This window comes from Anolis carolinensis, chromosome 3, assembly GCF_035594765.1.
Source record: "Anolis carolinensis isolate JA03-04 chromosome 3, rAnoCar3.1.pri, whole genome shotgun sequence".
NCBI lineage: Eukaryota > Metazoa > Chordata > Lepidosauria > Squamata > Dactyloidae > Anolis > Anolis carolinensis.
In genome coordinates this window covers 83,674,429-83,697,948 of record NC_085843.1, presented here as the reverse complement: position 1 = coordinate 83,697,948, position 23,520 = coordinate 83,674,429, and the positions used below count along the sequence as shown (strand labels likewise).

Below are 23,520 nucleotides of genomic sequence, written 5' to 3'. Positions count from 1 at the left end.
TAAGATAGTACCAACTGTATTTCTTAAGACATGTTTGAAAAAACAGTTTACAGCCCCAAGATAATTCCCGGACCACCACTCCAAGCTGATAAAACAAATCAGCTTGAGTCAGTCATGCAATTTGATTAGAATGTAAACTGAGGCTGGATAACATACTTCTTTCATCTACGTATTAACATGGGATATTGCTGATGAAACCCCCAGGAGTAGACAGATTACTCAAGGACTGATCTTCATTCTTTAATAAGTTCACAACTGCTTATTTCATATTTGCAAAAAACATATTACAGACCAATACATTATTGCAGTGATTTTTTTTACAGAAAATGGCTAGCCCTGCACTTGAAGCACAATATCCTATACATTTAGTCATAGGCATTACTAGCCACAGCATAAGATAGCCTTAAATAATAAAATATATATAACCATACAATTGAAAAAGATACAGAACCAAAAGAAAATATATTAAATATGCTGAATTCTTGATGGAAACACAGTAATAAAAAGTCATGAAAAAGATAGCAAGCTTGTTGATTTTTTTCTCCCTTCAGTAATGCTACTGAATACAGGATTTTCAGCAACTCTGTTTACGTAAGTTTAAAGAGGCAAAGCCTAAATGCAAAATACTCTGATTTGTCTTGCAAATCTGTCCATCTTGCTCAGGCATGATTAGCGAGTGACTCTTGACTGCCCCTGCCTCACTAAAAGGCTGTCCTGTCATTCTTCTTCACCCTTTCTTAAGGCAGCATGAAGAGGTTCTTACGATGCAAGGCCCAACAAGAAGCCTCCGACAAACCCACCAGATACAACTATGTTCTGTTTGAGAAATTCTGTTGACTGGAAAAAAGAGAGAGAAATTGTGTCAATGAATTTGATTATGTTCAATGAAAAGCTTGTGAGAAAAGCACAAAAGTTGTGGTTACTCCATTAATGATTATATGGTCTTACTTTTGACATTAAGGCAACAGTGGAACAGGTAGCATAGCATCTCCTACTGTAACGAAGTTATTATTATTTATTATTATTAGATTAATTTATTTATACCCTGCTTTTTCTCTCCACAAGGAGACTCAAAGTGGCTTACATTAAAAGCATTCCAGTACAATTTAAACTGTACAAATATATAAACATTAAAACAGAATTAGAATAGTCTAGAATTAAGTATCATTGGTATTTTAAACATCGGTTAAAATCAATAAATACATATTCAAACTAAAAACCACAGCAATCCCTGACTTAATCTTCAAGTTGTCATGAGGTATCAAAAAGACTATCCAATGACTTGGTGCAAGTGGAAGTAAAACACTGGGGCTCCTTATACACTGCCATATAATCTAGATTATCAAAGCAGATAGTACACATTATCTGCTTTGAACTATATTATATGAGTCTATACTGCCATATAATTCAGTTTAAAGCAGATAATCTGGAATTAATATAGCAGTGTAGAAGGGGCCTGGATTTAACATGTGGCAAAGGGTAAAAATTGAGTTTCTATAGCCAGTGGAAACAATGCACTAGTGGAATGAAATCTCTGTAAAAATCAATTCTACTGAAAAAAACAGGGGAAGATTTTTTTTTCAGCATGTCAAAGATTGATTTATTTCTGAAGGCACATGGTTAGTAATTGTATCATGCCCTAAGGAATACAGTTTAGGCATAAACATTTTCTTGTGAATTGTATTTACTATTTTAAAAGTCATAAATACTTTCAAGGGGGAAAAAATCAGAAGAGTATCTGGAACAACCTGTTTTATAATCTTATGGCACTGTAAAAAAACACTCTAGTATACCATCAGATTTAGTGCCATCCTATACATACTATTTGTGTTTTAAAAAATTAAACCATCTTTTATTCACAAATGATAGTTTAAGGGCAGAATACAAACACAAAAGAATAAAACACTGTAAAACATCAGTCCACACAAATACTAACAGACAAAACAATTCATTAACTAGTAAAATCGTATCAGCTTTCAATTCATCCATTCATCCAATGCTTTTGAGTGTGGAAAGATTGGCCACTTACAAGAAACGTTGCCCAGGGGACGCCTGACTGAATCTTACTCAATCTTCGGGGAGGCTCTTTCCGTGTCCCCCAGCAGGTCAAAAACTATCTACAGCCTTAGCTAATGCTAAGAAGACCGTTGGATAGAGCTGCTTGAGAACCTTGACATGTCCAAGAGTAGCCGAAAAGCCTGGCAACTGCTGAGACGCCTGGATAGTGACCCTCTGGTCAACCATGGACACGCAAATGTGACACCAGACCAGATAGCTCACCAGCTAATTCAGAATGGGAAAACCAACCACAGTAGAATAAAGATGAAAATCAACAGGGTGCCAGAATTTGAAACCCACCAGTTGTCTTCTCCTCTAAACCTGAAAGAACTCAGAGAAGCCATCCAACGATGTAAGACTGGTAAAGCACCTGGCCTAGATGACCTGATGATGGAGCAAATCAAACACTTGGGCCCCAAAGCTGAAAACTGGCTTTTGAAATTCTACAATCAATGCTTGGCACACAAACAGATTCCCAGAGGATGGAGGAAAACGAAGATCATTGCCATTTTAAAACCTGGTAAAGATGCCTCCAATGCCAGGAACTATCGACCAATCTCCCTCTTATGTCATCTATATAAAGTCTATGAGAGGGTGCTATTAAATCGACTAGGACCTGTTGTCGAACCCAATCTTATTCCACAACAAGCAAGTTTCAGACCAGGGAAAAACTGTACAGGTCAAATTCTTCATCTGACTGAGCATATCGAGGAAGGCTATGAGAAAGGCTGCATTACGGGAACAGTTTTTGTGGACCTTACGGCATGGTTTACCCCAAGGCAGCGTTCTTGCACCGACCTTATTTAACATCTTCACGAACGACCAGCCACAACCACCACTCACAAAGAGTTTTATATATGCTGATGACCTTGGCCTCACAACACAAGCGAAAGATTTTGAAACAGTTGAAAAGCAACTCACGAATGCCTTGAAAGATCTCTCCAGTTACTACAAAGAGAACCACCTGAAGCCTAACCCTGCCAAGACACAAGTGTGTGCTTTCCACCTACGTAACCGTGAAGCCAACAGGAAACTGAAGGTTACTTGGGAAGGCCAAGAGCTCGAACACTGTTTCCATCCTAAATATCTTGGTGTCACCTTAGACCGAACACTAACATATAGGAAACACTGCATGAACACCAAGCACAAAGTAGCTGCACGCAACAACATGCTGCGGAAACTGACTGGCAGCTCATGGGGTGCAGACCCACAAGTGATAAGAACATCAGCCCTGGCCTTGTCTTTCTCAACTGCTGAGTACGCCTGTCCTGTCTGGCAAAAGTCTGCCCATGCGAAGCAGGTGGACATAGCACTAAACGAAACATGCAGAATAATCACAGGATGCCTTAAACCTACACCTGTTGATAAACTCTACAAGTTAGCTGGCATTGCCCCTCCTGACGTGTGATGGGAAGTTGCTGCTAACGGTGAGAGAAATAAGGTTGAACACTGCGAAAGCCACCCACTGCATGTCTATCAGCCACCTCCCACCAGACTCAAATCAAGGAAGGGCTTCATGAGAACCACCACCCCTCTTGATGTTCCTCCAGCAACAGCAAGGGTGTCCCTCTGGGCAGCTAAACCTGGCAATTCTAACTGGATGGCCCCCCATGAGGGTCTTCCTCCAGGGGCAAACCAAGAATAGGCAACTTGGAAGTCCCTGAACAGACTCAGAAGTGGAGTGGGCAGATCTAAAGACAACTTGGCAAGGTGGCACTACCTGGAGGAATCCTCCACCTTGTGTGACTGTGGAGCAGAACAAACAACTCCGCATATGTATGCTTGCCCACAATGTCCTGCCTCATGCATGGAGGAGGAGTTGTTTAAAGCTACGGACAATGCGGTTGCTGTTGCCCGTTTTTGGTCTAAAACTATTTGCTTGTGATTTCCTTTTTTTTCCCATCATTTTAAAATGTATTTGTTATGCAATGCTTTTGACATGAAATAAATAAATAAATAAGCTTTCAATTTAAATTTCTAGGCAAACATGCATGTCTTAATTTGGCAACGAAAAGTGGTACCAGAAACTGCGTAAATGAAGTAGGCTTTTGCCCAGAAATGCTTATGCCATAAAACGTATTATTTTTAAAGGCACTGTGTAGTCACTGTACTGTCGAGTAAAAGAAGTTATCCCTCAGAATACATTCCAGAATAGAAGTACTTGTCTTATTAGTAGCAATGGAAAATTATACATCATGCCATTTACTGAATGCGACTGATGAACCAAAGCTGTATGGTATTCCAGAAGGTTTTAAGGCACTGCATAGGCAACATTCAAGTTAGGCAACAGGCCAAACTCAAGGCCTACTGGGATGTACTGGTGTGCCTTTTCAGTTCTGACTAACATCACATCTAGAATAAAAACAAGGTCATCCAAGCAGCAGCCCTTTCAGTGGCTGGATAAAAGTCTTTTTGCCCTCCCCTCCCTTATTGGATCATGGGCATCTCACTTGCAACAATAACAGTTTATCAACTATCACAAAATGCTGGATACAGTACCTTTAAAAAATCTCTCATTGAGATTTCCACAAATTTATATTCAGAATAATGTTTATTTTTACCTCTTCAATCAATGTGTTGATTTCAGGAGCTGCCTTGTTTGCTCGCTTTTTGAGCTGTTTTTTTGCTTTATTTACATCTTTTTCAACTCTTTTCCAGTCAACCTGTACATAGCCACTATGACTAGCTATCTAAAAAAATGAGAGAAGAGATAAATTAAAAGAAGTAGAATGCGATTACATAAAACAAATCATAACAATTATGATTGTTTCTTTATTAGTAAGAGAACAATCCCCATGAACTAAGAGGCATCTCTGTGGTCTTGTAAGTAGTAGTGGAACCTTTATTCCGCTCACAGAAAGCTCGACTGGCAAAGATGTGCTGCCAGAAGAGGAGGAAGAAGCAGTGCATTTTGGAGGTGAGCGCAAAGGCATCATATCCTTTATTTGCTTCACCAATACACTCCAGAACTGCCATGGACAGTGGGCACTCTTCTCTACAGTCTCAGCAAAATGGCAGAACATGGGATATGGCACTTGCATTATTAATAGTTTTGTCGTCCACCTGCTACAAATAATTCCTGCTACCTGTTCAAGCAGGATTGTTCTCTCAAAGGTTTGCCTATATAGTTACATGAGAAATTATCCCAATAGGAGAATATTACATTCCCCACTTAGTACCATGCAGTCCCTTTACAAGCCACTGCATTTAATCAATGCTCACATTTAATTTTAAACTATAATAGCTGAGAAACTCTAGAACATATTTAAAAGCTAAAAGCTAAAATGTTCATAAGGGCTTTACCATCATATTTTCTTTCATCCAAGATCCCACTCAACATCTTTTATTTACAGAACCTTTATCTTGGTTGCATTCCTAATCATTTTACATTTCAAGCAGCACATTACATTTCAAGTTTCTCCCACAGTTACTGTTACTTCTAATAAAAATTAAACCAGTTAATGCCAAAAGTTATCCTTCAATGCTGAGTACAAGATATGTAATCTAATGTTAAATATTAACATACTGTGATCTTCACTGAGTCTACTCAAAGGTATCAATCCAGTAGAATACACACTGCTGCTAGAATGTATTCCTCCTCCTTCTAAGGCTTCTCCTTTGGTTCCTAAACCTTCTCTGAAATGTTCTCTAACCCTCCAGAGCCGAAGAGGATGACAATGAGCAGGTGCAGAAGAGAAAGGGGAAGCCCTGGTGTCTAAACAGAAGCCTACTCACACTATTGTGGATGGTTCCCTTAATTTTAGAAAGTCTGCTTATGTTGTAAGAAATATTCAAACACTGGATGCAAGCAGTGTATTTAATGTTTAATTACACACAATCCACAGATCTCCTCCCACTGATTTCAGCAAAGAATGAGGGGAGCCTATCAATTATCTCTAAAATGCTATATTCCTGTTTCTAAAGAAAAGTTTGCAGGCAGCCTTTCACTATGTCTGTGCACCCACCTTTCCTTTCTGCTTATGGACCAATTAATTAGTTTATATTAATTGACACCATTTTGTAAATTAAATTGACATACCTGTAGCAAAAGAAAGCCCCCACCTACTGCAGTTGCTGCAAGTTTTCCAACCTTCTGGAACAGAAATCCTGCACACCTTGAAGTAAGGAAAGAAAGAAAGAGAAGGAAAAAGTTATCAATCTGTGCGTATCTTCTTTCAATCAAAGGGCCAGGAATATGGGAAAAGATAACACTGTAACATTGCTTGCTATAGTCTAGAATTTTAATTCTAAACCTTGGGATCTGAAACTTTAAAATCCACATTGTAACCTGGTGCAAGAAAGCTGGGAATCCCATGGCTTCAAACACATGCAAGCAATTTGACCAGACAAAACCATATAACTTGAATTGTTTTTAATAGTAATTATGTTTAAATATTTGTATATTGTATATTTTAAGTTGTATTGTAATACTTTTAATTGTGAGCTGCTTTATGCCTCCATATGGAGAAGGTGGGATATAAATAAACATAACAACAACAATAGTAATAATGATCAATAAACTATTCACTTTATTGACCTTTAATTGTGCAGTTACGTACTTCCTAAATAAAATGGACATGAGCAGTTACTGTGGTCTTTACATGAGTAAATGGTGTGCTGTTTTGTAATGTGCTGATCTTTTTTATGTTTTTACTGAAAATACGTTTTAAATATGTTTAGGTGTTTTAAACTATTTTTAGTCTATTTTTAATGATGCAGACACTTAATTCCTTTTTAACCTTTGTATAATAATTCCCTTAGTGACATCTTTCAAAATGTAAATTTCAAGTTGCCTTTTAATCCCACTCTGGGAGAAAGAAAGGTGGGATATATATCCAATAAATATATAAATTTATTTTTATGCAGTAAAAATGAGTTGGGTTAATTAGAACAACATACAATAAAAGTTCTGTCACATATAAAAAGGCATTATGCAAATTACACCATTACTTTGAATATATTATTTCTGGTCCCTTATGGATATTTTTTTGCCATTACAACTTTGAAACTACAGTAACATACTTTAATTTTTTAGCAATAACGTAGCCTTAAATGATAAATTATCAATTGAAATGAGGGTGTTCAGAAGGAAAAACCAATAGATCTTATTTTAATTTATACTGGTCAGTTTTTATTAAATATGTTTTAAAGAGCAAAAAAGGAAAACAATACAACCTTGTTGGTCAGAAATTTTGGATATGACATTTGTTTACTGGTTGACTCATAAATTTATGGCAAAGAGAACGCTGTTTGTTCAGGCCTTGGTGATGGGGTTATGTCTTTGTAAAATGTTCATTGTTTCATGTTCTGTTTACACTGTAAGCTGTTAATGTATGTAAATAAAAAAATTCAAACAAAAAAAATTCTTAACAATAACATTATATGCTGCCACAGAGAAATTGTTTATTTCAAAGGTTGGTGACTAATATAAACAAATAACTACCATATATATTTGAGTATAAGCTGACCCGAATATAAGCCGAGGCACCTAATTTTACCACAAAAAACTGGGAAAACTTATTGACTCGAGTATAAGCCAGCAGCTACTGGTAAACTTCAAAAATCAAAATAGTCTCTGCCTCTTTCTGTCTGTCTGTCTGTCTGTCTGTCTGTCTGTCTGTCTGTCTGTCTGTCTGTCCGTCCGTCCGTCCGTCCGTCCGTCCGTCCGTCCGTCCGTCCGTCCGTCCGTCCGTCCCTCCTTCCTTCCTTCCTTCCCTCCCTCCCTCCCTCCCTCCCTCCTTCCCTCCTTCCCTCCTTCCTTCCTTCCTTCCTTCCTTCCTTCCTTCCTTCCTTCCTTTCTTCCTTCCTTCCCGAGTGCTTGCTTTGCTTTCTCTTTATCCGTCCTGGGCCCAGTTCTGTACAACATCTTTATTAATGACTTAGATGAAGGGTAAAAAGGCATGATGAAGGGATAAAAGGCAGGTGACACCGAATTTGGAGGGATAGCTAATACTCCAGAAGACAGGCGCAGAATTCAAAATGGTCTTAACAGATTAGAGAGATTGGCCAAAACCAACAAAAGGAAGTTCAATAAGGACAAATGCAAGATATTACATTTAGGTAGACAAAAATGAAGGGCATTATTAGAGGCTGGGTTGCCACTTTTGGGAGATTTTGTGGTTTTCCTGCATGGGAGCAGGAGGGGGATGGACTACATCACCTTTGGGGGTCTCTTCCTACATCATCATTATCATTATCATTATCATTATCATTATCATCATTATTATTATTATTATTATTATTATTATTATTATTACTATTACTATCATAGGCTGGGTTGCCACTTTTAGGGGCTTTTATTGTGGTTTTCCTGCATGGGAGCAGGAGGGGGTTGGACTACATGGCCTTTCTACTCTGTTATAACCTCCGCGGGGCATACCTTCTCTTGAAATCCACAAGCATGTGGATGATTTTAACAGAAAAGAGGAAACCATGAAAATGAACAAAATGTGGTTACCAGTATTTTAAAAAACTCTAAAATCAGAACAGTAAAAAAAGAGCAAGACTCAAAAATCAGGGGAATTCCAGACAAGAATCAATCAGTAAGTGAGGTTTATATATCTGTGGAATGTCCAGGGTGGGGGAAAAAACTCTTGTCTGCTTGAGGTACGTGTGAATATTGCAATTAGCCACCCTGATTAGCACTGAATGGGCTTGCAGCTTCAAAGCCTGGCTGGTAGCTGCCTGGGGGAATCCTTTGTTGGGAGGTGTTAGCTAGGCAGGAAACAGCCAGGCTTAGAGGCTGCAAGCCCATTCAATGCTAATGCTAAAAATGCCTCTTCTGGCTCTCAAATGGCGCAGAGGCCCAAAACATGGTGAAAATGCCCCTGCACATTCTAGATCAGGCCTCTTCAACCTACGGCCCTCCACTTTTGGACTTCAACTCCCAGAATGTGTGACCATTGAACAAGCTGGCTAGGGTTTCTGGGAGTTGAAGGCCCAAACACCTGGAGGGATCCAGGTTGGAGAGGCCTGCCATAGCTTCTTAAACCGTGGGTTATGATCCCACTTAGAATCATAGAATCATAGAATAGTAGAGTTGGAAGAGACCTCATGGGCCATCTAGTCCAACCCCCTGCCAAGAAGCAGGAAATCGCATTCAAAGCACCCCCGACAGATGGCCATCCAGCCTCTGTTTAAAAGCCTCCAAAGAAGGAGCCTCCACCAGAGTCTGGGGGAGAGAGTTCCACTGCCGAACAGCCCTCACAGTGAGGAAGTTCTTCCTGATGTTCAGGTGGAATCTCCTTTCCTGTAGTTTGAAGCCACTGTTCCGTGTCCTAGTCTGCAGGGCAGCAGAAAACAAGCTTGCTCCCTCCTCCCTATGACTTCCCCTCACATATTTGTACATGGCTATCATGTCTCCTCTCAGCCTTCTCTTCTGCAGGCTAAACATGCCCAGTTCTTTAAGCCTCTCCTCATAGGGCTTGTTCTCCAGACCTTTGATCATTTTAGTTGCCCTCCTCTGGACGCTTTCCAGCTTGTCAACATCTCCCTTCAACTGTGGTGCCCAAAATTGGACACAGTATTCCAGGTGTGGTCTGACCAAGGCAGAATAGAGGGGTAGCATGACTTCCCTGGATCTAGACGCTATTCCCCTATTGATGCAGGCCAAAATCCCGTTGGCTTTCTTAGCAGCCGCATCACATTGCTGGCTCATGTTTAACTTGTTGTCCACAAGGACTCCAAGATCTTTTTCACATGTACTGCTGTCTAGCCAGGTGTCCCCCATTCTGTATCTTTGATTTCCATTTTTTCTGCCGAAGTAAAGTATTTTGCATTTGTCCCTGTTGAACTTCATTTTGTTAGTTTCGGCCCATATCTCTAGTCTGTCAAGATCGTTTTGAATTCTGCTCCTTTCTTCTGGAGTGTTGGCTATCCCTCCCAGTTTGGTGTCATCTGCAAACTTGATGATCGTGCCTTCTAACCCTTTGTCTAAGTCATTAATAAAGATGTTGAACAGAACCGGGCCCAGGACAGAACCCTGCGGCACTCCACTCGTGACTTCTTTCCAAGATGAAGACGACGCATTGGTGAGCACCCTTTGGGTTCGTTCGCTTAGCCAATTACAGATCCACCTAACCGTAGTTTTGTCTAGCCCACATTTTACTAGTTTGTTTGCCAGAAGGTTGTGAGGGACTTTGTCGAAGGCCTTACTGAAATCCAGGTACGCTACATCTACAACATTCCCTGTATCGACCCAACTCGTAACTCTGTCGAAAAATGAGATCAGATTAGTCTGGCATGACTTGTTTTTGGTAAATCCGTGTTGACTATTAGCAATGACTGCATCTGTTTCTAAGTGTTTGCAGACCACTTCCTTAATGATCTTTTCCAGAATCTTGCCTGGTATCGACGTGAGGCTGACCGGACGGTAATTGTTTGGGTCGTTCTTTTTTCCCTTCTTGAAGATAGGGACCACATTTGCCCTCCTCCAATCTGCTGGGACTTCTCCCGTTCTCCAAGAACTCTCAAATATGATCGCCAGTGGTTCTGAAATAACTTCCGCTAGTTCCTTCAGTACTCTTGGATGTAGTTGATCTGGCCCTGGCGACTTGAATTCGTTTAGAGTGGCCAGGTGTTCCTGGACAACTTGTTTCCCTATTTGGGGTTGGATTTCCCCAAATCCTTCGTCCATTTCATGTTGCTGAGGTTGAAGATGGCTTTCTTTTTGTGAGAAGACCGAGGCAAAGAAGGCATTAAGCAGTTCTGCCTTTTCCCTGTCCCCTGTCGCCATCACCCCATCTTCTCCTCGCAGAGGCCCTATCGCCTCCTTTTTCTTCCTTTTTCTTGGGTTCCCTTACTGAATGTAAGGCCTTGCCTCCTAGTATTTCTTGTAAGCATTTACATGAATCTGTGAGCAATAATGGGCAGCAAATCCTTTAGCTGTAATTCATGAAAAAAGGGAAATCAGCCTGCCTTGTTTAGCAAGCCTTACAAATACTAATTTTGTTTGTTGTCTAGCTTTTTCATTTCAGAAATACTTTCTTTAAATGTTGATTCTAAACAACTAAGCTGGGTTCATAAACCATACTGAATTGAAATACAAAAAGTCAGTCATCTGCCATTAATAAGTTCAAGAAGAATTTGTCTGCAACCTGTGCAAGGAGGGAAGAGCTAATGCTACCTATTTGTTTTGGAAAGGATTAAAGGATTGCATGCATGTATATGAACAGGGAGATTAGTAAGGCTCCATTTCAGTTCCACAGCCGACTCTGCAACCTTGGGTTTTTTAAGTTGGAGGTACGGAACTCCACACCCCATTTATTTATTTATTTATTTATCGTGTCGGAAGCGAATTAATGGTACAAGTTGTAATGTATTTGAAAACACAAACAAAGTTAAAATGAAAACTTGGCATTATACTAAATGTCCTTTGACCAGTAGCTGGCCACTTGGGAGTGCCTCTGGTGTTGCTATAAGAAGGTCCTCCATTGTGCATGTGGCAGGGCTCAGACTTAATTGTAGTAGGTGGTCTGTTGTTTGCTCTTCTCCACACTCGCATGCCGTGGACTCCACTTTGTAGCCCCATTTCTTAAGGTTGGCTCTGTCTATCGTGGTGCCAGAGTGCAGTCTGTTGAGATCCCCAAATTAAGGAGAAAAAAAGACAGCCAACAGCATATTCTGCCACTTGAGTTTGCAAACCAAGAATGCCAGCATGGCATGAAAGACATTGTCCTGAACTATCAAATATTCAGCCAAGATTTATGTAAAAACAAACAAGCACATCCATCATATTAGTGTGCAAATTTGCTTTCATTTTAATAAATGGTAAAATTAAATGTATACCAGAGAATTGATTTTAAAAAAATCTTCAAGGTTTATATCTGTAAATATTTGACTTGTACTTCTCCTTTTAAAATATGTATTTATTTATTTGGTGGTGGAGTGCATTGTGGGAATGCAATCCTTCAAAATTGCCTGGTAGGCAGCCCCCTAAATTTCCACAGTGGCAAACTCATGCATTTCAACAATAACCGGTATTAGCCTTAACAAGTAGTGCTATTGGTAAGAAAAATACTTACACAATTCAAAGTGATTCTTCTACCTTTTAACTTAAGGTTTTCAGAGTTGAAACATTTCTTCTCTAACACATTCCAAGAACTATTTGCAAAAATGATTGGAACTTCTTTTATTATTAATCCCATGCTCTAAAACATAACACTACATTTTATATCACACTAGCTGTGCCCGGCCACACGTTGCTGTGGCTTAGTCTGGTAGTGTTGGTCAGTCTACATTAGGTTGTATTTATGCTGTGACCTCCACCCTTCTTTATACTCACATTAGTAGTAGTATTTGAAGTCTGTTACCTTCTTCAATTTTTGTGTTGACTGATAATTGCTTGAGATCCCTGTTGTCTTTGGTTTGTTGTTAATCGTGATCTCTGATTCTGCTGAGTGCAGTTTATATTTTTATTGTGGTACAATAGTCTTTTTTTTTGCCGTGTAGGTGTTTATTATTATTGTTGTTGTAGTGGTCATGAAGGTTGGATAAGTTAGATGCTACTGTATTGTTTTTTCGGAGGCCCAGTGTAGCACTGACTGGCCTCTCAGCCTCAGTGCCTGGCTGCTTCTTGCCTGTGATGGTGTTGATTCTTATTGTTGTTGTTGTCATTATTATTGTAATTGTTTTTTTGGAAGCCAAGTGTGAATGTAGGGATTGAGGAGGTGGATGAGCACTGAATGGCCATGTAGCCTCAGTGCATGGCTGATTCTTGCCTGTGTAGGTGTTTATTATTAGTGGGTGAGTGGATGGATAGATGAATGGATGGATAGATAGAGTGGGTGCTCTCCTTGTTTCCTTTATTCCTATGCTGTTCCCTTTCTTTGCTCAGATCCTGAGCTCACTGATAAGAACACACGGGTAAGAAAGTAGGGTAAATATAACCGGATCAATGGTCTTTCTCTCCCTTTTGCCCTTGGCCTTCCGGGCAGAGAGGGAGGGCTCTTGTCCTTGGCGTTCCCTTCGCTTCCCTTCCCTCCCTCCTTCCTTCGATCCATCCCAGCTTTCCTGCCTGCGGAACCATGGAACTGGGTCAGTGGGTTGGATGGCGGGGAAAGGGAGAAGGAAGAGGCCTCTAATTGAAATGCATGGACTCCATGCCATGGGGTGCTGGGATTTGTAGTTTGCATCCAGTCCAACCCCTTTCTTTCTTTTTGCCATGGAGGAAGACCCCACCCAAACACCTCAGACAGATGGTCATCTGGTTTAGTTGTGTTGTTATAGTCATGATGCGTTGTTGTGAGTTTTGTGGGTACGGATTGTGGTTTTGTGGTGTGGTTGTGTTGTTACAAACGAGAGGGAAGGCTTTTGCGTTGTGTTGCCAAGTTTTGTATTTCTGGGGCGTTTAGTTGTGTTGTTATAGTCACGATGCGTTGTTGTGAGTTTTGTCGGTCCGGATTGTGGTTTTGTGGTGTGGTTGTGTTATTAGAACCAGGAGGCAAGGCTTTTGCGTTGTGGTGCCAAGTTTTGTATTTCTGGGGCGTTTAGTTGTGTTGTTATAGTCATGTGTTAATGTGAGTTTTGTGGGTCCGGATTGTGGTTTTGTGGTGTGGTTGTGTTGTTATAACCAGGAGGCAAGGCTTCTGCATTGTGTTGCCAAGTTTCATATTTCTGGGACGTTTAGTTTTGTTGTTATAGTCACTGTGCAAACAACTTTATCCTTATATATAAAAACTAGCTGTGCCCGGCCACGCGTTGCTGTGGCTTAGTCTGGTGGTGTTGGTCAGTCTACATTAGGTTGTATTTATGCTGTGACCTTCACCCTTCTTTATACTCACATTAGTAATAGTATTTGAAGTCTGTTACCTTCTTCAATTTTTGTGTTGATTGATAATTGCTTGAGATCCCTGTTGTCTTTGGTTTGTTGTTAATCGTGATGTCTGATTCTGCTGAGTGCGGTTTAAATCTTATTGTGGTACAATAGTCTTTTTTTTTTTTGCCTGTGTAGGTGTTTATTGTTGTTGTAGTGGTTATGAAGCTGGATAAGTTAGATGCTACTGTATTGTTTTTTGGAGGCCCAGTGTAGCACTGACTGGCCTCTCAGCCTCAGTGCCTGGCTGCTTCTTGCCTGTGATGGTGTAGATTCTTATTGTTGTTGTTGTCATTGTTGTTATTGTAATTGTTTTTTTGGAGGCCAAGTGTAAATGTAGGGATTGGGGAGGTGGATGAGCACTGAATGGCCTTGTAGACTCAGTGCATGGCTGATTCTTGCCTGTGTAGGTGTTTATTATTAGTGGGTGAGTGGATGGATAGATGAGTGGATGGATAGAGTGGGTGCTCTCCTTGTTTCCTTTATTCCTATGCTGTTCCCTTTCTCTTCTCCGATCCTGAGCTCGCTGATAAGAACACACTGGTCAGAAAGGAGGGTAAATATAACCGGATCAATGGTCTTTCTCTCCCTTTTGCTCTTGGCCTTCTGGGCAAAGAAGGAGGGCTCTTGTACTTGGCGTTCCTTCGCTTCCCTCCCTCCCTCCTTCCTTCGTTCTATCCGTCCCAGCCTTTCCTGCATGCGGATCCATGGAACTGGGTCAATGGGTTGGATGGCGGGGAAAGAAAGAAGGAAGAGGCCTCTAATTGAAATGCATGGACTCCATGCCATGGGGTGCTGGGATTTGTAGTTTGCATCCAGTCCAACCCCTTTCTTTCTTTTTGTCATGGAGGGAGAACCCACCCAAACCCCTCAGACAGATGGCCATCCGTTTAGTTGTGTTGTTATAGTCACGATGCGTTGTTGTGAGTTTTTTGAGTCCAGATTGTGGTTTTGTGGTGTGGTTGTGTTGTTACACCCGGGAGGGAAGGCTTTTGTGTTGTGTTGCCAAGTTTCGTATTTCTGGGGCGTTTAGTTGTGTTGTTCTAGTCACGATACGTTGTTGTGAGTTTTCTGGGTCCGGATTGTGGTTTTGTGGTGTGGTTGTGTTCTTACAACTGGAAGGCAAGGCTTTTGAGTTGTGTTGTCAAATTTTGTATTTCTGGAGCGTTTAGTTGTGTTGTTATAGTCACGATGCGTTGTTGTGAGTTTTGTGGGTTCAGATTGTGGTTTTGTGGTTTGGTTGTGTTGTTACAACCGGGAGGCAAGGCTTTTGCATTGTGTTGTCAAATTTTGTATTTCTGGGACGTTTAGTTGTGTGCCAAGTTTCGTATTTCTGGGGCGTTTAGTTGTGTTGTTATAGTCACAATGCATTGTTATGAGTTTTGTGGATCCAGATTGTGTTTTGTGGTGTGATTGTGTTGTTACAACCGGGAGGCAAGGCTTTTGCGTTGTGTTGCCAAGTTTCGTATTTCTGGGGTGTTTAGTTGTGTTGTTATAGTCACGATGCATTGTTGTGAGTTTTGTGGGTCTGGATTGTGGTTTTGTGGTGTGATTGTGTTGTTACAACCGGGAGGCAAAGCTTTTGCGTTGTTTTGTCAAATTTTGTATTTCTGGGGCGTTTAGTTGTGTTGTTATAGTCATGATGCGTTGTTGTGAGTTTTGTGGGTCCTGATTGTGGTTTTGTGGTGTGGTTGTGTTGTTACAACCGGGAGGAAAGGCTTTTGCGTTGTGTTGTCAAGTTTTGTATTTCTGGGGCATTTAGTTGTGTGCCAAGTTTCGTATTTCTGGGGCGTTTAGTTGTGTTGTTATAGTCACGATGCTTTGTTGTGAGTTTTGTGCATCCGGATTGTGGTTTTGTGGTGTGGTTGTGTTGTTACAACTAGGAGGCAAGGCTTTTGCGTTGTGTTGTCAAGTTTTGTATTTCTGGGCCATTTAGTTGTGTGCCAAGTTTTGTATTTCTGGGGCGTTTAGTTGTGTTGTTATAGTCACGATGCTTTGTTGTGAGTTTTGTGCATCCGGATTGTGGTTTTGTGGTGTGGTTGTGTTGTTACAACCAGGAGGCAAGGCTTTTGCGTTGTGTTGTCAAGTTTTGTATTTCTGGGCCATTTAGTTGTGTTGTTATAGTCACGATGCGTTGTTGTGAGTTTTGTGGGTCCAGTGTGGTTTTGTGGTGTGATTGTGTTGTTACAACCGGGAGGCAAGGCTTTTACGTTGTGTTGCCAAGTTTTGTATTTCTAGGGCGTTTAGTTGTGTTGCTATAGTCATGATGTGTTGTTGTGAGTTTTGTGGGTCCAGATTGTGGTTTTGTGGTGTGGTTGTGTTTTTGTAACCGGGAGGCAAGGCTTTTGCATTGTGTTGCCAAGTTTCGTATTTCTGGGATGTTTAGTTTTGTTGTTATAGTCACTGCGCCCGCAACTTTATCCTTTATATATATATATATATATATATATATATATATATATATATATATAAACAGTTTTGACATGAATTAAAACTATAAAAGAAAAGAAAAATCATTGTAATATCTAGAAGGAATGTGTTCTTACCAGCCTGATACACCGCCCATTACTATCTGGGTAGCTACGGAGTACTTTTCTACAATAGGTCCAGAATTTCTGCCAAACACCCGGTTCCACCAATGATGCCGTCTTGCATATTCTGTTAAATCGAGTACTTCATAGGAATCGTCATCACTGTCATGGTCTTTAAAAAAGAGTGAAAATTAAGTCTTCCTATATTACTATCATGTCTAACATTTATACCTCTTTTTTCCCATAAAGGAGACTCCGGGGCTATATATATTCTTTAAAAAAGAGACACAAAAAGTAGCATTTCTCAGTTATTCTCACAAATGCAGTTTAAGAGAGCATGTTTCTAATTCGGCTGCCTTGCAAGGTTTATTGATCTTTATTAGTAATATGAACAATATTCTGATGTGCTCATTGACAGAATTATGAGAAGGCAACAAGGCCTCCAGTGTCCTTGTTTTTTTGTTTTGTTTTTTTTTTCGTGTCAGGAGCAACCGGAGTTGCTTCTGGAGTGAGAGAATTGGCCATCTGCAAGGACGTTGCCATGGGGACGCCCGGATGTTTTTGATGATTTTACCATCCTTATGGGAGGCTTCTCTCATGTGCCCGCATGGAGCTGGAGCTGATAGAGGGAGCTCATCCACACTCTCCCCAGGTGGGATTCGAACCTGGCAGCTTTCAGGTCAGCAACCCAACCTTCAAGTCACTTAGTCCACTACGCCATCTGGGGGCTTCCAGTGTCCTGAATATTATTGAATAACTAATCACCAAAGTTTCCATTCAGTAAAAATAGTATTGCATTTACAGGGTAGGCTAAAGTCACGAAGGTGTTTCAATATTTAGTAACGACTTTATTTTTTATTTGATACATTAGCATCATGTACAGTATTTACAGAAAATTACATTATGTAATTTTCTGTATAATTACATTGTTACGTTTTGTGTCAATTCTTTTCAATTTTTTCTCCAAAAAGCCATTAAAACATCAAACATCCTTGTGGCTTTTGCGAATCTAAAAGGTTTCCCTATATGGCCCTTATCCAAGGATATTTTATTAGGGGTCCATGAAAAAAATAGACATGCCAATTAAGGACAAGTCATAGATATTAGTATGGTACATATTATTTATCTCCTTTTATATCACATGTTTTTCACTTTTACAATCAGTTGCATTATTCTATCAATATGGCAATTCCAAGAACTTCTACACAAGTACACCAAGAGTCTTAATTTAGCTCTTTTAAATATTAAACAAACATGCAAAGGTACTGTATGATGCCCTGGTCCCCAACGTGATGCACACTCCCCATAGAGGGCAATTTGATTTCGAAGGGGAGACAATTTGAAAAGGAATTATTAACAGTAAATTTTTTGCATTTCATGTGGCTGTAGGGCTATGTAAGAAGCCAAAAATTACTTAGATGTCAATAATATATCAATGGAAACCATAACATCTTGTGTTACAGATGGTGCTCTGCTATGATGGGCAAAAAAATGGCTGCTTAAAACTGATGAAAGGTGAGAATCCAGAAATACTTCTTGTGCACTGTGTTATTCACAGAGTGAACTCAGTTACAAAAAATATTTCTCTTATTAATGATGTACTAAAATCAGTTATGAAATGTATTAATGTTACCAAAGCTAATGCCAAATGTGAGGATCTCTTCAAGTAACTTAGTGAGGACAAAAATTCAGACCATGTAACTTTTATTTCACACTGAGATAAGGTGGCTCTCAAATGGGAATTGTCTGAAAAGCTATATGGAACTATTTGATGTTCTTAGTGACTTTTAAAGTGACAAGCCTGAAATGAAGCACCTGCTAACCGTTAACAGTAAAGCATTTGTGAGTTATTTAGCAGATATCTTTGAAAACCTGAATACTCTATGTTGAATAAACAAATTCAAGGAACATAGAAAACTTTTCTAGGCACAAAGACAAAGATATTTGGCTTCGTTATATTTATAGAGTTATGTCAAAAACATATTTTTGACAAAAAGTTTACCTGTTTCATTGGCTAAAAAACTGTGAGGTGACTGATGCTGCTATATGTGTCATTGTGGATAATCTGAAAATATTGGCCTCTGATTTGAAAGGAAGGTTTTCTGATTTAAAACAAATTGATTTTCCAACATGGGTACTGCTAGTACTAATAGATCTGTCTGATGTTTCAATGTAGTACCAAGAAATGTCACTATCTCAGCCAGTCGTGTGTATTTTTGAAGCATTTTGGATTTCCAGATAAGGGATATTCACAGTATGTACAATGGGCCCTCTGTACCCAAGGGTTCTGCATCCATGAATTCAAACAGCAAGGACTCAAAATATTCAAAAACATTCAAAAAGCAATTGCAGCATTTATATAACACAGCAGCTATCAAGGGTCCACTGTACAACAGGAAAGGTAAACCAAAGATAGAGACAATGGAATCTAACAAAACAGAGCAACATAGTACCAACTGTAGTGAATTTTTCACAGTATTTTCAACATACCTTAGCATGCAATTCAAAAAAAGAGGGGAGCTGTAAATCAGACAATTCTGCTGTGGGAGAGAGTATTTATTTTTAATAGCATAAATAAGCAGTGGCAAGCATGCTTTATGGGACAGTTAATGGTAGATTCAGCAACTCATTAAATTATTCTTCAAAACCTCTCAATAGGTGCTGAGGACATGTTGCTTATTTTGGGCTCTGGAGCACAGTGACCTAAATCTGAGTACTTCCCAACTAGAGTAGAGTACCTGAGTTAATAAAAATTATGGGTGTTGGTTTACTATATTCAACTGATTAATTGGCTCTATTACAGTTACAAATTATATAGTCTAAACACCAGGATTTAAATTCTTGCATCTACAGTCAGACATATAGAATGTGGACCCCCCTATCTCTCCAATTTTAGCCAACAACAAAAATTGTATTGACCTTATATCCCTTTTCCTGTTATCAAAATGAAAGATCTCACAAGAGATGAAAGCATACAGGTAAATTTTACTATATACAGCAAGGAGCATTGGCAACTACAGCTGGATTGTGGCCTAGTAAAACTAGGTGGAATATGAAAGAGAAGAGGGAATGATAATACACACAACATGCTGTAGTGGTATAGTGTTACATAATTCCAAAGAACTACAGTCATTCCGTAGCACAGACTAAAGCACATATACCTGTACTCTACTATAATGCAAAGGAGATGGGAACAGTGCATTCTTTTCAACCTTTTGTTATCCTGCAAATGGCATAGGACTAATGTATGTCAAAAGACTATTGTTCCATATTCTTCAGTCTATAGAAAATGTAGAAGGTTGGTCTAGACATCTCTTGATACTTCCAATTCTATGGTTCTGTGATAGCTTAGTCAATGCATAATCTTACTCTAAAGGACTTTATGGAGCCTAAACAGTAGCTTTACACAAAGCCTGAACTAATCCAAACGCTCAGACAAGGACCCCAGAATGACAAACATCCAAAGTTTTATTTCTCTGTTATAGATACTTTACATTCTAGGTATACCTATAAAATAATAGCGACAAACCTATACACATAAACATGGGATATAGACTGGAAGGGCAAAACAAGACACAAGATAATAATGACTTTTCTTTTCCCAAAGAGATTGGACCACTTAACTCTTCTTTTCTTATATATTTCAATGAACAGAACTCCTCGCTGCAGTGCTTTGGGACATTAAAACAGCATTGTCCTCTATTGATCTCAGCAAATTAAAGAAAAAGGCTATTTGCTATCTCAGGATCAGAGGCAGTCAGTCCTCAACTTGGAAAGACTTATTTTTTCTGAACCCACATAATTCAACTGGAAAATTCTAATCCAAACAAATAACTTTTTGAAGTTGTGGGGTTTCCAAATGCAATGTGGGAAGGATTAGATAAACCTCTGGGTGAAACTTGATTTACTAAGAACCCTAAACACCCTTTGTAGAAAATGAGTCCTCACTGCACACAGTGTGAAAGGCTTCTCATGAGCAAACCTTTTTGCCCAGAGTGGTAGATTTCAAAGAGGTAGTCTTTTGGGCCTCTTGCGACATAAAAAGAAGGGAAGGAAAAGAAGAAAATAAAGGAAAGGAAATGTGGCAGTACCAAAAATGAAAGCCAGTTGGTTCAGTGGTTCTCAAATACTGAGGTTTGAGGATTGTTGCTCAAAGCGGAAACAAGAATTTTTCAGACATTAAAAAATTATTCAGAAAAACGGCTCCTTATCGAACTAATTTGTTGAGTAAAACTTCCAATTTGAATTCTGTATCTGCATAAAAATGTTGAAACACAAATATACAAAATATGCATGCTAAACAAATAAAATATTTTTATTCATATACTACAACATAACTACATTGATCTTGGGGGGGGGGGTGATGTCCCCATGCAGATGGGATAGGGTTCAATAGGGGGTTAAGATCTTCTGGGGAGGCCCTGCCCTCGGTCCCATCTGCTTCGCAAGTGCGACTGGTGGGGATGAGAGACAGGGCCTTCTCAGTGGTGGCTCCTCAGCTCTGGAACTCTCTCCCCAGTGAGATTAAATTAGCACCCTTCCTCCTGGCCTTCAGAAAGAAAACAAAGACATGGTTATGGGACCAAGCTTTTGGCCAGTAAAGTAATGCAGTACAAGAAATAAATAGGAAATATGTGCAATTGACAATTGGAATGGCCTCGGTCTACGATTTTGGATCATGTGATTTTAATATTTATATTAGGTGGTTTTAATTCTATGTCCTCATGTCTAAATGTTGTTTTATCTTATGTTTGTCTTATTGATTTTAATGCATAGTTACATGTTTCTTGCTTAAGATTTTATGATTTGGTTTTATATGTATGTTAGGCATTCAATTTTGCCACTATTATGTTGTAAACCGCTTTGAGTCCCCCCTGGGGTGAGAAAAGCGGTATATAAAGGGAGGGGGGAAGGGAGGGGCTTGCAGCTGGTAGGAACTGTTGGAGTTGAAGTCCAAAACCCCTGGAGGGCCAAAGTTTGCCCATGCCTGATGTAGATGCCCTCTTGAGTCAAATCCTAAATGTGCTGCCACATTTCCTTTCTCCCTCTAGCCTCCTTGGCTAGAGACCATCTGCACTGCAGAATTATAGCAGTTTGCCAGCACTTTAACAGCCATGGCTCCATTCTATGGAATGGGATTTGATCTTTGTTGTGGTTTCGGGGCTTTCTGAGAGAGGAAAATAATTCTCACACAAAATTGCAACTCCCAGGATTCCACAGCACTGAGCCATGGCAGTTAATGTGGTGTCAAGCGACTGCAATTCTGTAGTGCGTGTGAAGCCCCCACTGCCGCCCGAGGCCTCAGATCTCCTTCCTTCCTCTTTGAGGCCTGGAGGAAAAGAGTAGGCCAGGCCAAGCCCCGCCTCCTCCGTTGAAGCGCAGCCAATGAGCCCTGCCCTTCCCTCTCTCTCTCTCTCTCTCTCTCTCTCTCTCTCTCTCTCTCTCTCTCTCTCTCTCTCAGCCCCACAGCAGAGGTTTCAGGAGGGCAGGGTTATCACGAGATGGGGAAAAGGATGAGTGGGACTCTGAAGGCCAAGCCAACTCCGCTCCGGGGGACCAGGAGGGCACCATGGCAACAGGACCCGGCGCGACCCAAATGGGCCCCCACTGACCTGAGGCGGAGCGAGATCGCCGAGACGCCATGTTGGCAACTGGAAGGCGGGGGGAGGAGGAGGAGGCCGCCGAATGCTCCACCCACCAGCTCTGTGAAGGTTCGGCGCTCTCTAAGGCCGCACAAGACTGCGCATGCTCACAACACAGCCTGGCCTGCCTCCGCCTCTTGAGACTTTGCGAAGGCTTTGTGTGCCTTTCCTGCGTGACGTCATCATGGATGCTACACCCCCCCCCCCCCCCGGAGGATTATGGGGATCGCAGTTTTGTTTTATTTTTTCTTTCCTCCCCCTTCTAATGAAACAAAGGTCTTCGGGGTGTTTCAAGACTAATGCAGCCCTACCCCACTTGAATTGCCATGGCTCAATGCTATGGAATTATGGGAGTTCTAGTTTGGCAAGTCCTTAGCCTTCCAAAAGGTGCTGGGGAAGCACCAAAACTTCAAATCCCAGGATTCCATATAATGGAGTCATGGCAGCTAAAGGGGCGTCAAATTGCACAAAATGTAAGGCATAGTAGATGCATCCATGGAGGTCACTCAGAGTTGACTGCAATTAACAACAACACATTAGTGGACTGGAGTGGGGGTTCTCAACATGTACAGGTCCCCAGGCCTTTTGGCCTGCAACTCCCAGAAATCCCAGTTTGCCATTTGATAGGATTTCCGGGAGTTATTATTATTATTATTATTAAACTTTATTTGTACCCCGCTAGCATCTCCCGAAGGACTCGATGCGGCTTACAAAGGCCAAGCCCTCAACACACAATGTAGCAATACAAACAAAAGGCAAATTAGAACAGTTAAAACAGTATAAACCACAAGCAATAACAATACGCTAGAACACAATAGAACTGGGCCGGGGCAGAGTAATGGGTACAAGATTAAAAGTGCTGGTGTGACAGGTGATATATAAGGCTTATAGGGCAAGTGCAGAGTGCGATATGCGATCTTAGTTCTAATAAAGTGCTTATGGGACTTGGTATTGGAGATTTCCTATTACTCTGGGAAGGCACATTGGAACAGCCAGGTCTTCAAGTTCTTTCTGAAGACTGCCAATGTAGAGGCCTGTCTGAGATCCTTGGGGAGGGTGTTCCAGAGTCGGGGGGCCACCACAGAGAAGGCCCTGTCTTGTGTCCCCACCAACCGCGCTTGCGATTGGTGACCGAAGTGGGTTCGTAGACAAAGATGCGGTCACGGAGGTAGGATGGTCCCAAACCGTTCAGGGCTTTGTAGGTAAGCACCCACACCTTAAATTGGGCTCGGTAAATAAATGGCAGCCAGTGGAGCTCCCTAAACAGGAGGGTTGACCTGTCTCTGTAAGGGGCCCCAGTTAACATCCTGGCTGCCGCTCGTTGGACCAGTTGGAACTTCCGAGCCGTTTTCAAGGGCAGCCCCGCGTAGAGCGCATTACAGTAGTCCAGTCTGGAGGTGACCAAGGCGTGGACCACCCCGGCCAGATCAGCCTTCGCGAGGTACGGTCGCAGTTGGCGCACGAGTCTCAATTGTGC

General features: G+C 40.8%; 1 protein-coding gene across 1 annotated transcript; it reads right to left on the bottom strand.

Moving 5' to 3' along the window:
- Window positions 1-227: 227 nt before the first annotated feature.
- Window positions 228-22,173, bottom strand: fundc1 (FUN14 domain containing 1). Its single transcript, XM_003218949.4, has 5 exons — window positions 22,014-22,173; window positions 16,417-16,573; window positions 6,098-6,173; window positions 4,620-4,748; window positions 228-837 (listed from the first exon to the last, which is right to left on the bottom strand). Exons 1-5 carry the CDS (start codon window positions 22,042-22,044, stop codon window positions 760-762), a joined length of 471 nt encoding a protein of 156 aa, XP_003218997.1. The 5' UTR covers window positions 22,045-22,173; the 3' UTR covers window positions 228-759.
- Window positions 22,174-23,520: the final 1,347 nt, after the last annotated feature.